This window comes from Macadamia integrifolia, chromosome 3 (genome assembly GCF_013358625.1).
Source record: "Macadamia integrifolia cultivar HAES 741 chromosome 3, SCU_Mint_v3, whole genome shotgun sequence".
NCBI classification, from domain to species: Eukaryota; Viridiplantae; Streptophyta; class Magnoliopsida; order Proteales; family Proteaceae; genus Macadamia; species Macadamia integrifolia.
Window position 1 is genome coordinate 27,520,270 of NC_056559.1, and position 20,200 is coordinate 27,540,469.

Here is a 20,200-nt window from a genome sequence, read left to right on the forward strand (position 1 = left end):
GTGTATAAGTGTCTCTATACATGTGTCTGTATGTATACAAACGTCATTGTACACATACAAAATGTATATCTACACTCATATATAGGTATAGATCCACATCCATCCACGGCATGAGAAATATTTAGAATTTTGACACTAAACATAAATAAATCCAACGTTTGGGGGTTCAAACTTGCCATTTTGCTGCAAATGGTCTCCTTCAATGGATTTAGATATGGAGTGTTTTTTTTTTTTCTAATAACAGCGGAAGAAAGAGGGACATGATCTAACGAGTCAGTGTTCTTTTGTTGTTGGTCCTCTTCACATAAGGTGTTCCTTGAATATCAAGAAGCAATGGCTTCTCAACAATTACATTGTCCACTTGTTACTAAACAGTCGCAACACCTTCATGTTTTTTGATTCCTCCACCTGAGCATTAACTGCGACGGGAGCCTCGTTCCAAACACCTCTACTAGTGATGTTGGATCTATTGTTTAGAATCATCTTAAACTTGCATCCTCTACTCCTACCTCTTTCACCAAACCAATCATTGGTGAAGCAAATGTCATTTGGTTAGCTTTACTTGAATCCATCATAGGGGTTTGATAAGTTGATAGTGAAATCGGATAACAAGGATATTCTCTTTTCTTTAGCGGCATGTTGCACCATCACCTTTGGATATGAGATCTATTGAGGAGAACATCTTACATATAGCTTCTTATTTTTCTGTTTTGTAACTTTATGTATGTTCTAAGGGAGATTAACAACATTAATGACTCCTTAGCTAGGAGGCCCTTTCAGTGACGCATATGACGGTTTGACCCAATTATAATCCATAGATTTTGGAGATGTGTCATGCTCCATCCATGATTGTTGCACATTATCTTTAAATACAATGTCCCATTTTCCCCCACACTAAGGGTTTTGGGGTCCATTGCATCTGGAAAAAAAAAATTTTGCTTTTTTGGTTGAAAAAGAAGAAGAATCAAGTATAGAATAACTGAATTTGGTTAGGCATATTAAAGTTGACATCTGATTAATCCATGAAAGTCATTGCCTACCCATGTATAGGTTGAAAGCTGCCACCACGTCAATCATATGATTAAAATTGGTTAGACCATCTTGTTAAGCATGACAACAGTCAAACTTAGTGGCCTATTAAAAAAACAAAACGAGGCAACATTTGGGCTAGACACGTGTTAAATTCAGTAATCAAATTCAATCAAGGGGAAAGTCTGAGCACGCTGTTGATGTGCCTAGGCTGTGTTGTTTCTCTCCCACCCCCTTGGAAAAGATCACCCTATCCTTTTCATGCCACCAACCCACTGGTTCAAGCACCAGTGTGCCTGAAGTAGGCAGCGTGCCCACCCTTTGCCCTTCAAAATTCATATTTTGGCATACACTCTTATAGTCTTTCCATTGACTTGAATTTTTAAAGCTTTATTTGTTCACTAGGAAAACTTCAATTGACTTGAAACTTCGATAAGGTATGTAGTAGTAACATAAGAATCTATATTTACATAAAATTTGGGCCCATATAACACATTTCCCATGGCAACTTTTTTTTTTTTTGGGGTCGATTATGAGTTTATATGTGACCAAATACAAATTCCCCCCCCCCCCCGGAAAAAAATCACTTATATATATTACGACCAACAATTGATTCATATATAATTTCTACATCCTAAATGCCACCATTAGTTGGGGGTATTGTTGCATCCATACTTTGTCTACAATATACTATTGGAATACCTTCAAGATGATTTTTCTATGGGCCTGAGTGGAGTTCCAAGTCCCTTAAGCCTGTATAATGTATAGGAGGGAGATAGGCATACTGCCCATGTGCGGTAAGCTAGTGGTTGGCACCAATAGGGGGCACGGGATGGAATATTATACAAGAGGGGCATGGGGTCATTTCAAAGAGAGGAAGAGATAGATGGACACAACAGTATTAGTTTGCGGTGCGCCCAACCTTTTTCCATAGTGAATAAGTAAAATATTCAAACTAAGGAACAATGACGAATATGAATTGAATACAGATTTTTTACCATACATTGCTAGTAGATGATGAAGAGTAGAGTCGTGAGTCTAGAGAGAACAGTGATTAGTCTCACTGTCCATAATGAGCAGCGGAATAACTAGAGGAGACGAAATTAGAGAAGACAATGAGGTGAAATATTGGATACACTATCTCACTAGAGTCAATGTTTAAGTTTACATTTAGAATTACATAGATGTCCTCAAGAACCCTTTTTTTATTTATTTTATTATTTAATTACTGATAATATATCGTGAATTGAAAAAAATATTTTATAAAACCATTGTTTAATATATTTTCATAATCGAGCATAAACAATTGGGATAATATTCAACCTGAAATTGAAATATTCATATCTACATTCAATTAGCTATCTAACAGATCTGTATAGTTTTACAAAAACCAAATTTTCAAATATGGATTCTCCTAAATAAGTACAATCCAAATATGGATTTTCTACTATCCATATACATACCTACCAAAAGCTGAAAAAAATCCAGCCCAAGGCTGGAAACTTCAGGACTTTTTTGAGGTGGGCTTTAGTTTTCAGGACAAAAGTTGCACCCCACTACTGCTCTATTGGTGATGCAATATGAGTTTAAAATTCCCATTTTAGCCTTGTTTCATCCCTGCAAGTTCCTACCTAACATTCCACCAGAACAAAACTTTGCTTCAAAGCAAGACTCTTTCTCCTCCATTTTAAGGGAAACAATTGTACAGTAGATTCTGTTAAAATCATTTGAAAAATGGAAGAGACAAATTCATTTCCAGTTTTGTGAATAAAAAAAAAAGTCTGGAAATCTGAAAATGGTACATCTTCATCTGTGCAGTCTGTTACTTGTTCTTTCCTTGTATGCTTTTGCTAGTGCAATCCATCTGTCCTTTTCCGAATAAACCCATCTTTTGTCTTCAGAGGAAGAACGAGAAGTAGGATCAGCTTCACTTCCAGTGATCTAAGCATTCCAAGACGATTTATCTTTGATGAAATAAAATTTTCAAATAAGGAATAAGACCCGTTTCATTTATCATATTTGTGGAATGGATTTTCTCTTTGGTTCTTCGTTTATTGCAATCTTCTATTTCATTTCTGCTTCTTTCATTAGTTCGGCAATGGCATCAGATGGTTATGTCTCTGCAATTGGAGACCCTGGCATGAAGAACGAAAATATAAGAGTTGGGTTGGAGGCTTGGAATTTCTGCAATGAAGTTGGACAGGAAGCGCCTGACATGGGAAGCCCTAGGTTGGCGGATTGTGCAGACTTGTACTGTCCATTGATCAAAGGTTTGTACTCTTTAGACGATCTCGTTATAGAACAAATTCACTTGGGTTTCAACTTTCAAGTTGTTCATTGGAGGTTGGTCAGCTTAATGAGCTCATTCTATTATGTCTGATCATTTTGTTTTTTTTGTTTTTTGTTTTTTGTTTTTCGTTTGTTTGTTTGTTTGTTTGTTTGTTTTTTTTTATTTTTTTTAGTTTATTTTATTTTATTTTATTTCTGGATTTGAATTTGATTGTCATTCTCAAGTGCTCTGGATCACTGCAGTTGTTCATTTAAATTTCGAAGAGTCTTTTGGTACTGCAAGAGATTCTGGAGTTGTAGTGATATATTGTGAGAATTGTATTTGGTTTTGGGTTGTTTGACATGAAGTTTTACATCTTATCGTCTTTTTGAATACCATAGGTTTCCCAGTTTGGTTTCCATTTCTGTTATTACTTTCCTAAATGGGAATTTGGATAACATGGATGTTTGCTGTTTGGGTGGTAAAACCAGGGTTAAGAAAAATGGAATTGGGGATCAAATCGGTCAGTGCATCTGGAATCGATCTCAAAAACCTAGAATTGGCTGGATCAGAACATCCAGAATCAAAATTTGGTCACGGCCGATTCGACCAATCGATTCTGATTTTTGAGACACTGGGTAAAACCCAAATTTGATGCTGCATTGTTTCAGTCTCTTGCGAAATCACTTCATGTGATCACAGAATATACAAATCTACACGTACAGATCAGTTTATTGCAACACTTTTGATGCATACTGATGATATTTTGTAAACCATTTCAAATAAAATTCTATTCAAGATAACATGAAAATTTAGTTATGCTTTTGGTCTTTTAGATAACATGAATGCTCAATTTTTCATGCGACTCAAAAGGTTTTCATCCTTGTCCAGTCTTTACTGAGTTGCTAAAGCAATTCACTTCATGTCATGAAAAGCAATGTCGCTCTGCACTCAGTTCAGGATTTTGTAACATTGAAGATGTCTTTCTGAATACATTAACAAAACATGTCAATATGTAAAAAGTTTAGTTATTATCCAAAGAGTTAAGTTTCTCCACACCACTTTTAATTCTAATTTTATTGTCAGATTCTTTGGGTCATCACATTCATGGTAAAGGAAGCAAATGTGAAGCACATCATAAGGTGAAGGAATCAGACAATAGATTAGGAGCTGGTGATAAATTTCCCATTTCTGAATTCATAATGTATAGCAACCCTGACCTGTATGCTGTGGAAAAGGAGCGATACCTTGCTTCCCTTTGTGAGGTACATAATTCTGGAGACCCTTGGCAGTTTTGGATGATTATGCTTAAGAATGGGAACTTTGATACCAAGTCTGCCCTATGTCCTGAAAATGGCAAGAAAGTTAGTCCAATTATCACAGACAGAAAGTTTCCCTGTTTTGGCGAGGGGTGTATGAATCAGCCACTTGTGTACCACAATCGGTCAGCTGTTTCTTCTGGTAATCAAATGGACTTTTTGGCTGGTGGCTTTTATGGGACGTATGATCTTGATGCCGATTTGAGCAAGGGTGTGGGGAAAAATTCATACTACTCAGTGTCATGGGATAAGAATTTGAGCTCAGGAAGTTGGATTTTCAAACACAGATTAACAACATCTTCCAAATATCCATGGCTTATGTTGTATCTTCGTGCTGATGCAACAAAAGGATTCAATGGCGGTTATCACTATGATGGTCGTGGCATCATTAGAAAGGTATTTTTCCTGGATGTAAATTTCAAAAAAATTTCAGCTGACAAAACATTTTTTGACCCAACCAGATTGACTCTGAGTTAGGAATGAATCAAAATCTGTTTTCTTTTCAATACATTAATTGAAGTTGGTACAAAGACTTATATAATGCAGAGATGTTGAGACACTTCTATTATACCTTTTTAGTTAAAGGGTAGAAATGCCGCTAAATTTGACCAATTCCTTATTTTTCCATTGAGTGTGACAACCTTTTCTACAAGTTTCAAATACATTTACCTTTGCTTATTTCTTGTTCACTAGTGTTCATGTTTCAGATAGCTATTAATCTGTCTATCTATTTGTTTTCTGTAACCTTTTATTTCTTCATACTCTTGTTTGATTCTATAAATGGTATCTTTCTTAATTGAAAGTAACTGTTCTTTCAGCTGCCAGAGTCTCCTAATTTTAAAGTTAGATTAACACTCGATGTTAGACAAGGAGGAGGATCCAACAGCCAATTTTATCTCCTTGACATAGGAAGTTGCTGGAAGAACAATGGTGATCCATGTGATGGTGATGTTCTGACTGATGTAACTAGATACAGTGAGATGATAATAAACCCAGAAACAACAAGCTGGTGCCACCCTAACAACTTTGCATCCTGCCCACCATACCACATTAGTCAAAGTGGAGAGAAGATTTACAGAAATGATACATCCCGGTTCCCATATTCTGCTTATCATCTCTACTGCAGCCCTGGGAATGCAGAGTATTTGGAGAAACCATTTGATATTTGTGACCCATATAGCAATCCTCAAGCACAGGAGCTGGTGCAAATTCTTCCACACCCTGAATGGGCTGTGCATGGTTATCCTGAAAAGAAGGGAGATGGATGGGTTGGAGATTCTATGACTTGGGAGCTCGATGTCGGGTCTCTCTCTAGTCGGTTATACTTCTACCAGGTGATTGGAATAGCTATTCTATCATTTTATATATTTTTTTTGTTAGTAGTTTGCCTATTCTGTTGTGCACATGATATGTGTTACTTTTCTATCACCATATGTGATTTGCCCATATTTTTTATTGTCACCCGAAAAGTCATTGGTTGATATCTATGGATGTACTCTTCCTACTGGGTCGATATTAAGTGTTGTTTTTCTAATGCACATTATAAATTTAATATCATCTGCACATGTCATTGTGTCTCATCAAAGTTGTTAAGTGTAGTGGTGAGATGTATTGATCATATTTAGAAGTACTAGATCATATTGTTATTAGCTGGGGTATTTAGGTCATTGTATATGGTTTTGAATCTTTTGATTATTAAGTTAATATAGACAGATTGTGTAGGGCTTACTCCTCTATGCAGTAGAGATCTTTTTCTCCCCTCTTTCTTCTCTCGCATCTCTCTCTTTCTCCTCTTAATTCTGCCGTAGTCAGTGTTCAGACATATCTGAAGCTTTACAAGGCACACTCTCTCTCTCCTCCCATGAGGTGTAGGGTGTGGAGAAGAAGGACATTCCTTGTACTTCCACTTATATGTCTAGTTTCTGGCCCAATTAGACTTCACCACCAATTGAAATAAATGTTTGAAATTTACAGAAAAGCTTGAAGTGGTTTTGACGCTGAATATCCAAAGGGAGGAATTACAAATGGGAATTACAAAATGCGGTAGACTATATGATTGCAATGGGCAGTTAAATTTGACATATGGCTAATCTAGGGTTACTCTAGATATCTGACTGTCAGAATGACCTCGCAGCCACTAGCCACTAGACGAGGGAACAGACCTGTTTTTCCTACAACTTCTATTAAAAAAAAGCATTGTATATTCAATCGGGTGCTTGCCTTTCATTTGAAAAGCAGTGTAATTATTTGTTAGTTCTGCTATTTCTCTTTTGATTTGATATATTCATGTTTCCTTTGTCATTATTCACAATATAGTGTTCGAGTCATATTGAGGGTTCTAGAAAAGGTAAGGGCAGATCTAAAATGACTATTGGCGAAGTGGTAAGAAAAGATATGCATATGGTAGGGTTGGATTCTAGTATGACCGCAGATAGACCTCTATGGAGGACAAAGACCCGCATTCCTTGTAGTTGTAGGGGTTGTTCCTGGGGAGCTGTTCTCCTTTTATTGCTAAATTTTATCTTTTCTTATCTTCTTCTACTTCCTTGTTGCCTTACCTTTTTTGTTGATCATATTGGATCCATGTAGCCGACCCCATTTAGTTGGGATAAATTTATGATTATTATTGTTGTAGTGTTCGAGTTATTTGCATTTCATAAATTGAGTTGTCCAATTGTTATCTTGCAGGATCCAGGAACAAGACCAGCAAAGCGTTCCTGGTATTCAATCAATGTTGGTACAGAAATATATGTTAGCCACACAAAACAGACAGCAGAATGGACTGTAAGTGATTTTGATATTTTGGTTCCAGAAGATGCTGGTGGCACTTAGTAACCTGAAGGTTGGGTCTTTCAATCCTGTAGCCTGATAATATGAATCTGCCCAAGCATGCCTCCGTCTTCCGTTAGAAGTAGAGAATTCATAACTAGGAAATATCGTCAAAATTTTCCATTTAACTGAATGCTCTAGGCAAAGGTTGAATTATGTAAGCCTCCTTTTGTTCCTCAATCTTTGAGAACACAGCTCCCATGCTTAATGATGTATCCTATGGACAAAGCTAAGTTTCTTTCTTTCTTTTTCTTTTCGTTAAATTATTATCATTTTTAGTACCTAAAAGAAAAGAAAAGTGATATCTTGTACAGGTTCCGAAACTGTAACTGCACTGGGATGGATGTCCAGCTCAACACTCCAACTTCTATCTACAGGCTGACCTTGTCATACTCAGTATTCAGTTTACACTGCAAGCAGGATTGTGAATGAAGAATTTAATCTAGGATGCAGTTCAGTGGTTTACTGTTCAGGTTGACAGTTCGACGCCTTGGGTTTGTATGTATTCTATGCAAATCTAGGTGCTAAAACATTGATTTCTGAATCGTATGGGTTGAGTATAGTCTAGCATTCTATGGAAAATATTTATGTGCTTTGTAGACAGGGTCGTGGGTTTTATTCAGGAAACAACCTCTCTACGAAGTGAGGGTAAGGTTATGTACATTATGACTCTCCCCAGAACTTGCAGTGGCAGGAGCTAGGAGCCTCTTGCACAGGGTAACGCCATTTTTTAACATTTTTTGATCCCGCTCTTTTTTTGCACAAACAAACCTTACAGCATATGAGAAGTAAGGATGTGAATTTGAAACTGAAACTGAACCGAGATGTTTACATCGAAACCGCAAAACCGTTTAGTAAATGGTTCGATTCTGGTTTCAAGTTTAAGACCGATTAGTTAAATGGGTTGGGTCAGTTTTAACCGTTTAATCTGTTGGTTTCAAACCGAATTGACACAATTTAAACCGAACTGTTTAAACTGTCAAAACCGATCCGATTAACCCCTATAACGATTAAATATTTGATTGTTTTAACAAAATATAATGGTTTAATTTAAGAAATAATTAAAGACTATAGAGGTTGTCCAACAGTCTATTCAATAATTTACTCCTATTATGTAGGTATGTAGTTAAATCTTAGCTTGTTCAATGCCTCATTTAATTTGATGCAAGATTGAAGCGTTTATCAACAAAAACAAATTTTAGTAAGCATGTGAATAAACTAACAAACCGATTACTAACCGTTTAGAAACCATATGGAATAAATCGCAATCTAAACCATTTAAAATCGTGAAATTGACATTGTTTAAAAACTGTGGAACCGAAACTATTTTCTAAATTATTGCGATTTCATAAAGTGCAACCGTTTAGTAAATGGTGCGATTTTGATTTCAGTCAAATAAATGTGAATCAAATCTAATCGCATCATATATACCGAAACCGAACCAATTAACACCCTTAATGAGAAGCCAACCTAAGATTGGTATGTCAAACAGGTTAACACCACATGCACTCTACAACTGAACTATGGTGGCACGGATTTAGGAATCAGTATGGATCACTGTGGCCAATACTGGCTGATACTGTTTTGGTTTACAAAAAAATATTAAAGGTGAAATAGGAAAAAAATTGGAATACTAGGGGGCAAACTCGACTAATCGATATCCCTTCAAGGCCTTGGTTGTCTCAAGCATGGTTTTAAAAATCGGATTGGATTGGTTAGGATCACCTAAAACAGATTGGTCTAGACCAGAATTGATCTCCAATATCAATCCTTTCTGCACCGATCCATTGGTAAGGTATGAAGATAAATTGGCCTGATCCAGTTTGATCTTAATCAATATTTGTATTTGAGGTACTAATGAAAATGTGCTAGGCTTAAAGGTGAAATTTCCACCTTTCGGTGGTCATTTTACCCCCATTATGTTTGGGTGAAGGGACCATGTTGCATTTTAAGGCTTCTTTTTATAATTTTTTAAAACCCAACTCTTGTGGCCAATTTGGAACTAATCCCAAAACATGTTAATACTAAGCAAACAACTCAGTGCATGTGGCTCCCGTTATTACAAGGTATGGGAGGGGTAAATGTATTTAGCTCTTGTTTTGCAGGGTTTGATTGATCTAAAGCAATCCAAGGCTTTTTTGATTTTTAAAACCCTGGTCACGGTGGTTCTCTGGTCTACAGGATCAGACTAGGGTTTCAAAAATCAGCGAATTGGATTGGAATTGGTCGATTTGTCTTGGAATCGGTCTGGTTGCAAATTTTGCCACTTTAAACCGGTATATTCACGCCAATATTCGTCTTAATCGAATCGGTGGGTTTTCAGATCAAATGATGGATTCTAGGGTTCTTCAAACCGATTCAATAAAGTTCCGAGCCGATCTGAATCGGAATCGGAATCGGAATCGGCAGGGGCCGGTTCCATCACCGATTCATGTTTTGAAAACCCTGTATCAGAGTCGTTGAGAAATGCCATTGGCAGGGAGGTCTTGAGGGGTTTAAGCTTCAGAGCTACAACCCGTACGGACAGTCGTCAAGTGGGTTCTCTTTATTTCAATCATCTCGTTCATGGCGTAGGAAGCGATCTATATTTCTCTTCACGGGCTACAAATGGCTGCAACCATTACCAAATCACGAGGAGTTTGGTCTCGTTTCCTGCTCAACCAATCGCTCAAGAAACCTATTAAGCCTACCTTCAATCCCTGTAGAAAAATCTGTTCATTTCCAAATTTCCCTGCGCAAATTCATCATTTCCAGAGGCCCATTTCGAATTTCTATTTGGGTCGTTCTTCATTAGATCATCGGTTCTTCTCTTCAGCAAGAACGATTCAAGAGCTTCTCGCTGAAGTTGAGAGAGAGAAGCAAAGGGAGAGAGAGGAGAAAAAGAGGGCTGGTGTAGAAGTTGGTGATGATGATGAGGACGAAGAGGATTACATGGGTGTTGGGCCGCTAATTGAGAAGCTTGAGAAGGAGAAGCTGAAGGATAGTGGTGGCCTTGATATGTACGAAGAACCCACAGATTCGGAGAGCGAAGATGATGAGAGGTTCTCCCCTGATGCGGTGAAGAAACGAGCGGAAGAGTTCGAGAAGAAGTTCAAGAGGCACGAAGAGCTGCTCAAAAACTTTACTGAAGCAGGTAATGCCTCCTCCATTTTTGTGTGTTTGTCATTTTTTTCTCGCTTGGTTTTGGCTTGAAGCCTTGAATGATCCAACTGGGTTTTGTGATTAGAGAAAAAAATGGAAGATTTTACCTTTGCTTTTAACTCTGCCTGACAGAAACACTGGATGATACATTCAAATGGATGAACAAAATCGACAAGTTTGAACAAAAACATCTCAAACTTCCATTAGAATACAGGGTTATTGGTGAGTTGATGAACAGTCTGAAAGAGGCCACTGGAAAGGCCAGGTTCATGCTTATTCAGAAATTAAATAGGGCTGTGAGGATGGTGGAGTGGAAGGAGGCTTATGATCCTAACAATCCTGCGAATTATGGAGTCATCCAGCATGAGCAGGTAGGACCATCTGTTGATCTCCTAGAACATGCTGGATTTGAAAGAGAGAAGAAAATTATTCAGGGTGCTGGAATGGAGGATGATGATGATGAAGACTTCAGTGACATAAAAGACAAGGATGATGTGCTGCTAGAGAAGCTTAATGCCATTGACCATAAACTTGAGGAGAAGCTAGCTGAGTTGGATCATACATTTGGAAAGAAGGGTAAGGTTCTAGAGGAAGAGATTAGAGATCTTGCAGAGGAGAGGAACACTTTAACAGAGAAGAAAAGGAGACCACTTTACAGGAAAGTAAGTAAATCATTAATCTTGAACGCTTCTAATATTTTCTTGTACCAGTTTCTTTATACTGTAAGACTTGGTGCATATTGGACTGGATTAATATCACATATAATGTTTGACTGAATTAATATAGGGTCGTTACTTATTCATTCATATGTAATTTTGAAAAGTTTTTTGTAAGGTTATTACTTATTCTTTCATTAATCTCGAATGCTTCTGATATTTTCTTGTACAAGTTTCTCTATACTGTAACACTTGGTACATATTTGGCTGGATTAATATCATATGTAATATTTGAAAAGTTTTTTGTAAGGTTGTTACTTATTCATTCATCTTGGATGGTAGGGCATGGGGCATTTTGATGACATAGTGAGACTACACAGATCAGAATCAATTTAGGGAGGGTACTGGGTTCAAGGAAAGCTGATAAGACTTGGGGACGATTCAATAAAAAAAAAAAAAAAAAAGAATTCAAGCAGTATAGGGCTATGAGAAGAAGGAATCCTAGGACACATAAAAACGGAAGAGTATAGAATTATACAACTAAGTTCTGAGTCAGTTTAGTGCTGGGATTGAGATTAAGTAAAGTTTAGAAAACATGTGGAAAGTGTCTTCAAAATGATAGATCTGTCACGCAGCACAGCTACAAATGTATCCTAGGTTTGAAGGGTGCAATTAAAGAGAAAAAGGAAACGTACAGTACTAACGTCTTACTTATTGACATGTTGAATTTCAATAACACTGACTTAGGTTCAGCTCTCTCCAGGCTTTTGATGCCACTCAGTTGCAATCAGAGGACTAATCATTCTTTATAAATGTGTTTCTAAAGTATTTTGTTATCTGAGTGGATCGATGCCATGGTTAAGCAATGGATTGCAGATGTGTAATGCAGCTGAAGAAGTACAGGAGGCAGGAGGTGTTGTCCTACACATTTAAGTACAATATAACATAAAAAGTATGGCAATGAATGGGCTTTTCTAGATCTGGGATGCTGATTTCCTTGGGCCAATGTTGGATATTTAAGACCTAAAGCCACCCCCTATCTCTGCATCATGTTCTTAGTGAGACCTTAAACAAAAATTATATAACACATACTTTTGAAGCTATTAGTTGTTTGCCGTTTTTTAATTTTGCCATGTCCTGTTATATATATGATTTTTTTTAAATTTTAATTATTTATTATTTATTAATTTTTGGCTTTTCCTATTAAACATTTGTCTATCCAAAAATGGCAGGGTTTTGATGTGAAGCTAATTGATGTAAATCGAACATGTAAAGTCACAAAGGTACTGCTATCTTCTTTTCCAATTTCTCATAGGTGTTACTAGTAACACCATTAATCTTCAACAAGATTGTTTTTAATTTCTATTTGTGCTCTAGGGTGGCCAAGTTATTAAGTACACTGCAATGTTGGCTTGTGGGAACTACCATGGAGTTATTGGTTTTGCAAAAGCGAAGGGTCCAGCAGTTCCTATTGCTCTACAAAAGGTATCTACTTTACATTATCTGGTTGTTTGACTGCATTTGGTGCGTTATTGAAAGGTCAGCTGAGGACTCTTATTGCTTAGCAATGGTAATAATGAAAGCACATCCATGCATCTAGGTGTGGCCTCAGAGATGCTTACACCTTAAAGTGTAAGCCGCACATGCAATATGTTTACTACTTTACTGTGCATATGTTTTATTCCTTGAAGAGGAGGTTCTTGTCAGGTCAAGACTTCAATAACACTCTCTTTTCATATTATTTTTAATTATATATATATATATATATATATATAATTTTGGTTACATGAGTACATTTATGGACACCCATGCTTTTTGTTGAAGTTAATGTTTTTAAAGTCAGACTACATGTTGGTTTGTTCTGGCTTGGTGGTCCAGTGTTCCAACAGTCCACCCAGCGATCTAAAAGGTCTGGTCTGATTATGTCTAAAATTGTGTAAATCTCAAACATAATTTAGCTTATAGCATATGCTGGCCAAGGCATTATTTTGCCTATTCAATAGGCCTGAACCTAATCGCACTAGTGAGTCTTAAAAATTACTAATTACATAACATATACCCTCTGGCCTGGTGACAAGTGGCAAGACTGTATGGTTTGACAAGTTCAAAAAGTATGATCATGTGGACTGCAAGGTCCATTTACAAGTATCAATGGTACAGAAAAGGCTTACAATGCTGGGGTTAGCACGGATCATTCAGGCTTGGCAGTATTCTAAATGATCAACCAATTTTAGGTCAAAACATGTGAAATAAGGTTGAAACGCACGGAAACTCCAATTCGACCATACGTCCCATCTCGGGCTGGGTCGATGCCACAAAATTTTGTGAAGTTTCAACCGATATGTAGAACCATAGCTAAAACAAAGGTTCAATTGTGTACTGAGTCAGACCGTCTGATTCCTTTCATATGTGCACTAGGATAATCCTGACGTTCTATCATCTTTTTGATTTCCAAACTGCTGCTAGCTTTTTGGTAACACAAAAACCCCATTGCTGGGTAAGTCCTCTGGAGTTATCTGTTTCTTCAGGTGAGACCTGCACGCTTCTGGCTCTGGATAGCTTAGAAATATCTGGAAGACAGGCGAACTTCTGTGCTTTCATAATTCAGCGGGCACCAGATGCACCAGCAAATGGGCATCTGAGCAGTAGGTGATTAACATTCTTTTCATTTCTCTTGAGCTTTCTCTGTTTCAATGCTCCCCCCTAATAAGGTCACCAACAGTTTTGAAATTATTTTTCAAACTTCGGATGGATACTTCACTGGCAAGCAGCCACCATTAGATTCTTTCTAATTTCTTCAGTTAGACTTAAATATAATCTTTCCGGTCATTTTGGATAGTGAAGGTAACTTGAGCATTGATTGTACTTCAACTCATTCCATTTATGGATTACCCTTGAGGAACATACCACAGTGCTTAAACCTGCTCATACACTTCAATTCCATATTTATCAGGAAACCTATTTGGGATGCTAAGCTCTCCAAACCAAAGTATTCCATACTATATCTCATTCTCAAGCAATAATCCCATATTTATTTCAAGAAATGCTCAAACAGTAAAAGTTTAGAAGTCCTTAAGATCAGCGAAAAGTCGATGAAGTCCTTGGGGGAACCTGAATTGCAGTATTATGGGGGAACCTGTTTGAGTATGCCATTGCTCCGCTGACCTCGACGCTATCCTTTGGATCCTTGACACCAACTCCCTGATCGAATAGCTTGTCTTGGTGGTTTCTTGGCAAGCTCGCTCGGCCGACAGCCGTCTCTCCATCGCCCTCCGAAAGGCTGGCACCCCCTTCGTGGCTGTCTCCTCTATGAGGCCAACTTCTCTCTTGGCCGTGGTCCTCTGCAAGGCCCATGCCTCGCCGCTGTGCCTGCCGTTTCCGCCGGAACTCCGATTCATGTCTTGGCGGCTGGAAGTGATAGTGTTGAGATACGCTGGTAGGGTTTGGTGGAACCCTACCTCTTTTTTCCCTTTTTGCCCCTCCTCTTCCTTTGGGCTTCTGGGTTCTTGTCAGCCCATGTTAGGCTTTTGTTTTTTATGTTGTTGGGCCTCTGGCTCCTTTTATTTTGCCCATGTCAACTTTGAGTTATTTTAGATATGTCTCAAATGACATATCTTCCAGTCCTCAAGCCCATTGGGCCTTGGATGCTGTTCTTTTGGACTTTGGTCACCCTTATAGGGTTTGTAATCTCCCTTAGGGGATATATTCTCCCTCCCCCTTCTTTTAATGCATTTATTAATTCACCAAAAAAAAAAGTGGTCAAACAAGGAAAATGGGGTTTGGAGGGAGACACTAATATGAAGTGGTATGAGATGACTACTTATATTAAGCAGGTTTCTAAAGATGTCCTAGGTGAATCGAAAGGAAAACGTCATTCTTCTAGGGAGACTTAGTGGTGGGATGGTGAGGTTCAAGCAGCTATTAAGACTAAGAAAGCTAATTTTATGACATGGCAAAGGACCCAAGATATATAAGACCTAAAAAGGTATGAGTTTGCCATAAATGAAGCTAAAAAGATTGTGGGAAAAGCAAGGGCAAAGAAATATGAAAATAGGTAAAATGAGGGAGAGGAAGAGTAGAGATATCGACCATGTTAGATGTATTAAAAGCGAAGATGGTAAAGTACTAATAAGGGATGAGGACATTAAGGAGGGAAAGGTTCTTTCTACAACCTACTAAAGGAAAACATTTCGGGTAATACTTATACTGTGCCGGAGACTGAATTATCCATCAATTCACCACATGTCGTACATATGTACAAAAAATTAGGGTGTATGTGGTAAAAGAAGATTTAAGGAAGATGAAAGCAGGCAAGACACTAAGCCCAATGAGGTTCAAAATTTCAAATAGAAGTGTGGAAGGGCTTAGGAATTTTTGGTTTATCTTGGCTAACCAAGCTGTAGAACATGAATTTTGGGCCGCAACCAGTTAGCTGCTTCGAGCAACCAGTGAGCCGGTTTGAGCTTAAGTGCTCTTGGCTAGAATTGACCCGGTTCCAGCTGGCTATTTGGTTCCATGATCTGGCAGCCTGACCTCTGCTTACTTAAATGGCCATCTCTCTCTCTCTCCAGAGCTCTGATTGAATTGATTCTTTTTCCACATGAAAGCTATCTCAAAGAGTTGCAATTTTCATGTTTACATCTTCAACTCTGATTCAATTCATGGATTCCAAAACTGGGCTTGAATCTGATGCATGTGCGAAACAGCTTCCTGAAGTACAGTCTGATGATCAAATCATAACTTCCAACTCTGATATCGGACTGATATGATTTTAAATGGTTGTAAAGCTAACTCAGAGATCTACCTTTCTTATATTTTGAGCTTCCACAAATTTCAACTGAAGGAGAGCTCAAAAAATCCATTAAGTTGCTGCCACAACATAAAATGTGCAGTCTTCACATTTTCTCATTTCCCCTACAACTTGTGCTCTTCTTCTTAATTGGCCATTCTTGTTCTTCCACGTCAGCATTGCATTTATTCTCATGTGAGTGTGTTGACCCATTGATTGTGTTGACAACAATGGCAACACCGGTAGTCCTTTGCACAAGACTGATCATGATAATTCCCTAATGTGTTGCTGTAAAAATTAATGGGTGAATCATTTCCTAGTAAAAATAAATATTATAAAGGTTTGTTAGTTAACTCTACCCCACCTAAGACGGGAGGGGATTGAAAAGTTCCAATTTGCAGGCCTTCCCCCCCCCCTCTCCAAACCGTGGAATATTTGTTAATCATATAGGTGCTCAAACTGATAAGTTTATTTTCAGATGGTTTTCTTCACTTGATGAATGAGATTCTACAAGTTGATGCTAGGAAACTTATGTCACTTTTCCTTTCTTATAATTCTGTCATTTTTTGGGGAAATGTATCCTCCGAGAAAATTATGGCCTGTACACTAGAAATAAATTTGAACTATGTTTCTGTGGTTATTATCATTCCATCATTTTGGCATAGCATCTGTTGCAGAACATTGATGTACTTGATTTAAATTACCATCTTATTCTTCAGATTTGATGCACTATCAATTGGTTTTGGATTCGTGGTTTTGTTACTGCCAGATTCTGTCCTCTTTTGTGGATACCATTGAGAAATTGATTAATCCACAAGCATCTCCACTTTCTAAATTCTTCATTTATTTTACGAAATATATTAATTTAGTTCCTCATTGATTTTCCAATGTATAGGCATACGAAAAATGCTTCCAGAATCTCCATTATGTTGAAAGATACGAGGAGCATACAATTGCGCATGCTATACAAACAAACTATAAGAAAACCAAGGTTCATCAGTCTAACTTTTCTTTCTCCCACCACACTTTCTTGTATGAGAAAACTTATTCTCCTTCATTCTTAGTATCTTTCAATCTTCGAATTGAGCGTCAAAATCCAATCCTATAGAAGTTGCATAAAAATCCTACCCTACTTCTGGCAGCACTAGTCATAAACTCGTTTGTTTTTGCAGATATACCTCTGGCCTGCACCAACAAGAACAGGTATGAAAGCAAGTAGAACTGTCGAAACCATCCTAAATTTAGCTGGTTTCAAAAATGTGAAGTCCAAGGTAAGCTACCAATTTCCTGCAAGGTGTAATTGTCATATTTACTGTTTGAGTTTGCCTCTTTTTTTTAAGATGTTTATCTTTTTGAATCATTTATAGGTCGTTGGCTCAAGGAACCCTCATAACACAGTGAAAGCCCTTTTTAAAGCTCTTAACGCGGTAAGTGGAATATGCTATTTCTCTTAACACAATTGTTGGTTAATTTTCTGGTTTCATTTTGTTTGTTTGTTTCCAAGTTTCATGTGGATTATTTGTTTCATTTTTTCGCCTTCCCTAGATTGAAACTCCCAAGGATGTGCAAGAGAAGTTTGGCCGGACAGTTGTGGAGTCATACTTGCTATGAGTGGTATTTATCCACTATCTTATCAGGTCCATCCATAAATTTTATCTCATTCTTCTACTTTTGAACTGGAAGGGGGTTGTTGCGACTTGTAACATTCATTTACATTTGAGATCAGGAAAAAGCAAGTTTTACCACATTTTTTATTGTATTTTCCCTGTTGCGCAGTCTCTCTTACAATAACGACTGTAAAAACACAACCTGAAATGAGAAATGGGGCAAATTTTATTGATTTAAATAACTGAATCATGATAGCATGCGAAAATTTACCGTGATTATCATACTTTATATTTCAGGATAATTTCTTTATTCCTTGACCGTTATATGAGCAGTCTTCATTGGTCTTTGCCTGAATCTATTCATGTAGCTGCATCAGTACATGGTGGTTTTAGAAGCATTTGTGCCTGTTGGAAGCTTACAGCATATGGGGAACTGGGTTTTAATCTGTTGGGCTACTTCTGATGACTGCATGATTAAAGGAGCCTAAGGTGGTCGATGATATTGTCTACTGTCACATTTGAAGCTGGAAATAACCTAAATTGAGCTATTTGTACCTTCTGGGTTTCTCTTACCCTTCTGCCTTGCTGGGTTTGATCACTCCATATCTAAATCAATAGAACCTGCCCCCTTAAAGGTTTAAGCAACTGCAGTTTCATTCTTTCTTCCCCAATTACAAATATGAAAAAAAAAAAAAAAAAAAAAATATACCCATGATGATCATCACATGTTTCTTGAACATGGACCAGGACAACTACTCTGCTAAATCTTTCTTTCAAAACAAGAATTTGTTTAAGTCTCAAACTAGGACAAAAGGAAAGTATACCCATCTAGGGTCATAAATATCACCACCACCCATATTATACTGGGTCGATGGTACCCACTAAGTGTTCCCTGATACCCTTTGCACACCATCTAAATGCTTCGGACGAAGGGTTCATGGCTGAAGGAAAACCATACCCATCAATTTATATCTAGCCCATCTTACATAGTTATTATAGTATTTAGACGGCAAAAGATAACCTGGTTGGTGCAACCCAAAAACCATTTTTTAATGGACAAATTTTTCCTTCACCGGTTGGTAAATGATGAATGATGGAACAGTTCTGATGTGACCCCCATCACTCTTTTCTCCCCAATTGTATATTGACGATGGGCCACTGTAAACCATTCATGGTGACTTTAGGAAAACTTGGTCCTTTTCTTATTGATACACATGTAAGTGTGCTCATGTGGTGAACAAGTGCCTAGCGAACTTACTTAAGTAGTGTGTGGAGCATTAAAGTCCATCCTACCAGGATGTCTTGAGTTCAAGTCTCTTAGTTCACACCTTCCCTCCCTCTCTCATAGGATATGCTATCTAGAAAAAAGAAAAGAAAAGAAAAAAAAAGAAAAAATGTGTGCCCATGTGAGAGGATGGTGTGGCTATTCCGAATATTGAATATCTAGGTATAATTATGTAATTTGGAAACATGCCAAATTTAATCTCAAATTCAATGATTATATAATATGCCCATGCATTTGCCTGGTATTCTTGAATTTTTATACCTCATTCTACCATGTTCATTTCAGCTAAAACTTGACATGTTAGAAGGCCTTGGGATTTACTTATCCACAAATTTATGAACCAAATAACCTTAGGATGTGGCAATGGCACAAATAAGTAACAACCAGATAACATCTATGGTTGGTCTAAAGTTAAAAACCATTCCTAATAGGTAATGAAACAAAAGAAATTGTGATCAATCTAGCCCTAGCTATGGTTGGTTTGTGAGCTGATTATTGTTTTATGCCATAACGAGCCAGCCGGACTTGGCACCGATCCAGTATTGACTATAGACCGATACCAATTCCTAATACCATGGTCGGGCCATTGAAGTGGTTTTCGGCCCACTCTTCACCTGATGGTTCAGGTATTGGCTTTTGAAAGAACCCAGACTACTCTCCCCTAAAAGTTCCTAACCCACCTCGCTGGATGGTTACTTTCATTGAAGCAAATGCTTGCATGAACCTAAGATGTTTCAAATTATATCATTTAGTGTACCTTGTCACCTGTTTTTGTTCTTACATTCTCATCGATTCAAATAAAAATTTCAGGAAAAGAAAAAAAAAAAAAAAAAAACCTGTGTTAAAATCAGAACAAGATTTCAGAATTTTAAAATGGGGAAGTGGATCTTTGTCTGGTAGCACGGCTATGCCAGTGTTTCCTATATCTATCTCTCTTCTCCAAAATAAGGGGTAAAAATATCTTTTCACATGGGAAGAGAGAGAGAGAGAGAGAGTGTGCTGGCATAGGCCATGTTCTCGGACAGAGTTCTTTTTCCCTTTAAAAATATTTGGGAAAAATAACTATGTCCAAGAGTGTGGGGGCTGTACTTACACACAGAGAAGGGGGGGGGTGTGGGAGGAATCTGGGAACCCTGTTGTCTCTAGGCCTAGCAAACATCCAACGGTTGGGAGAACCCATGGCACACAGCCCAACACATTGGTGCACTCTTAGTCCTCCCAGCCATTTAATATTTGCTGGGCCTCCAGTGGCACTAGAGAGAATCCGAATCTACGA

At 37.7% G+C, this 20,200-nt stretch overlaps 2 protein-coding genes across 3 annotated transcripts; both read left to right on the forward strand.

The window, feature by feature from the left end:
* The first annotated feature begins 2,696 nt into the window (after window positions 1-2,696).
* LOC122073646 lies at window positions 2,697-8,028 on the forward strand. The gene is made up of 5 exons (XM_042638270.1): window positions 2,697-2,827; window positions 2,931-3,299; window positions 4,385-5,013; window positions 5,436-5,951; window positions 7,306-8,028. Exons 2-5 carry the CDS (start codon window positions 3,056-3,058, stop codon window positions 7,447-7,449), a joined length of 1,533 nt encoding a protein of 510 aa, XP_042494204.1. The 5' UTR covers window positions 2,697-2,827; window positions 2,931-3,055; the 3' UTR covers window positions 7,450-8,028.
* Window positions 8,029-9,900: 1,872 nt separating this feature from the next.
* LOC122073645 lies at window positions 9,901-18,284 on the forward strand. 2 transcript variants are annotated; one of them, XM_042638268.1, is made up of 9 exons: window positions 9,901-10,579; window positions 10,720-11,249; window positions 12,476-12,526; window positions 12,621-12,728; window positions 16,928-17,023; window positions 17,205-17,303; window positions 17,400-17,459; window positions 17,578-17,669; window positions 17,937-18,284. In XM_042638268.1, the coding sequence occupies exons 1-8, from the start codon at window positions 10,054-10,056 to the stop codon at window positions 17,641-17,643; spliced, it is 1,536 nt and encodes a 511-aa protein (XP_042494202.1). In that variant the 5' UTR covers window positions 9,901-10,053; the 3' UTR covers window positions 17,644-17,669; window positions 17,937-18,284. The 2 variants fall into 2 exon arrangements, with proteins under 2 accessions (XP_042494202.1, XP_042494201.1); XM_042638267.1 differs by lacking the exon at window positions 17,937-18,284 and having other exon boundaries at window positions 9,902-10,579; window positions 17,578-17,878.
* Window positions 18,285-20,200: the final 1,916 nt, after the last annotated feature.

Coding starts and splice junctions, on each gene's coding strand:
- LOC122073646 (XM_042638270.1), top strand. CDS start 3,056: ATGGATTTTCTCTTTGGTTCTTCGTTTATTGCAATCTTCTATTTCATT. Junction 5,014..5,435: donor GTCGTGGCATCATTAGAAAG/GTATTTTTCCTG, acceptor CTGTTCTTTCAG/CTGCCAGAGTCTCCTAATTT. Junction 5,952..7,305: donor GTCGGTTATACTTCTACCAG/GTGATTGGAATA, acceptor GTTATCTTGCAG/GATCCAGGAACAAGACCAGC.
- LOC122073645 (XM_042638268.1), top strand. CDS start 10,054: ATGGCTGCAACCATTACCAAATCACGAGGAGTTTGGTCTCGTTTCCTG. Junction 10,580..10,719: donor CAAAAACTTTACTGAAGCAG/GTAATGCCTCCT, acceptor TCTGCCTGACAG/AAACACTGGATGATACATTC. Junction 12,527..12,620: donor GAACATGTAAAGTCACAAAG/GTACTGCTATCT, acceptor TTTGTGCTCTAG/GGTGGCCAAGTTATTAAGTA.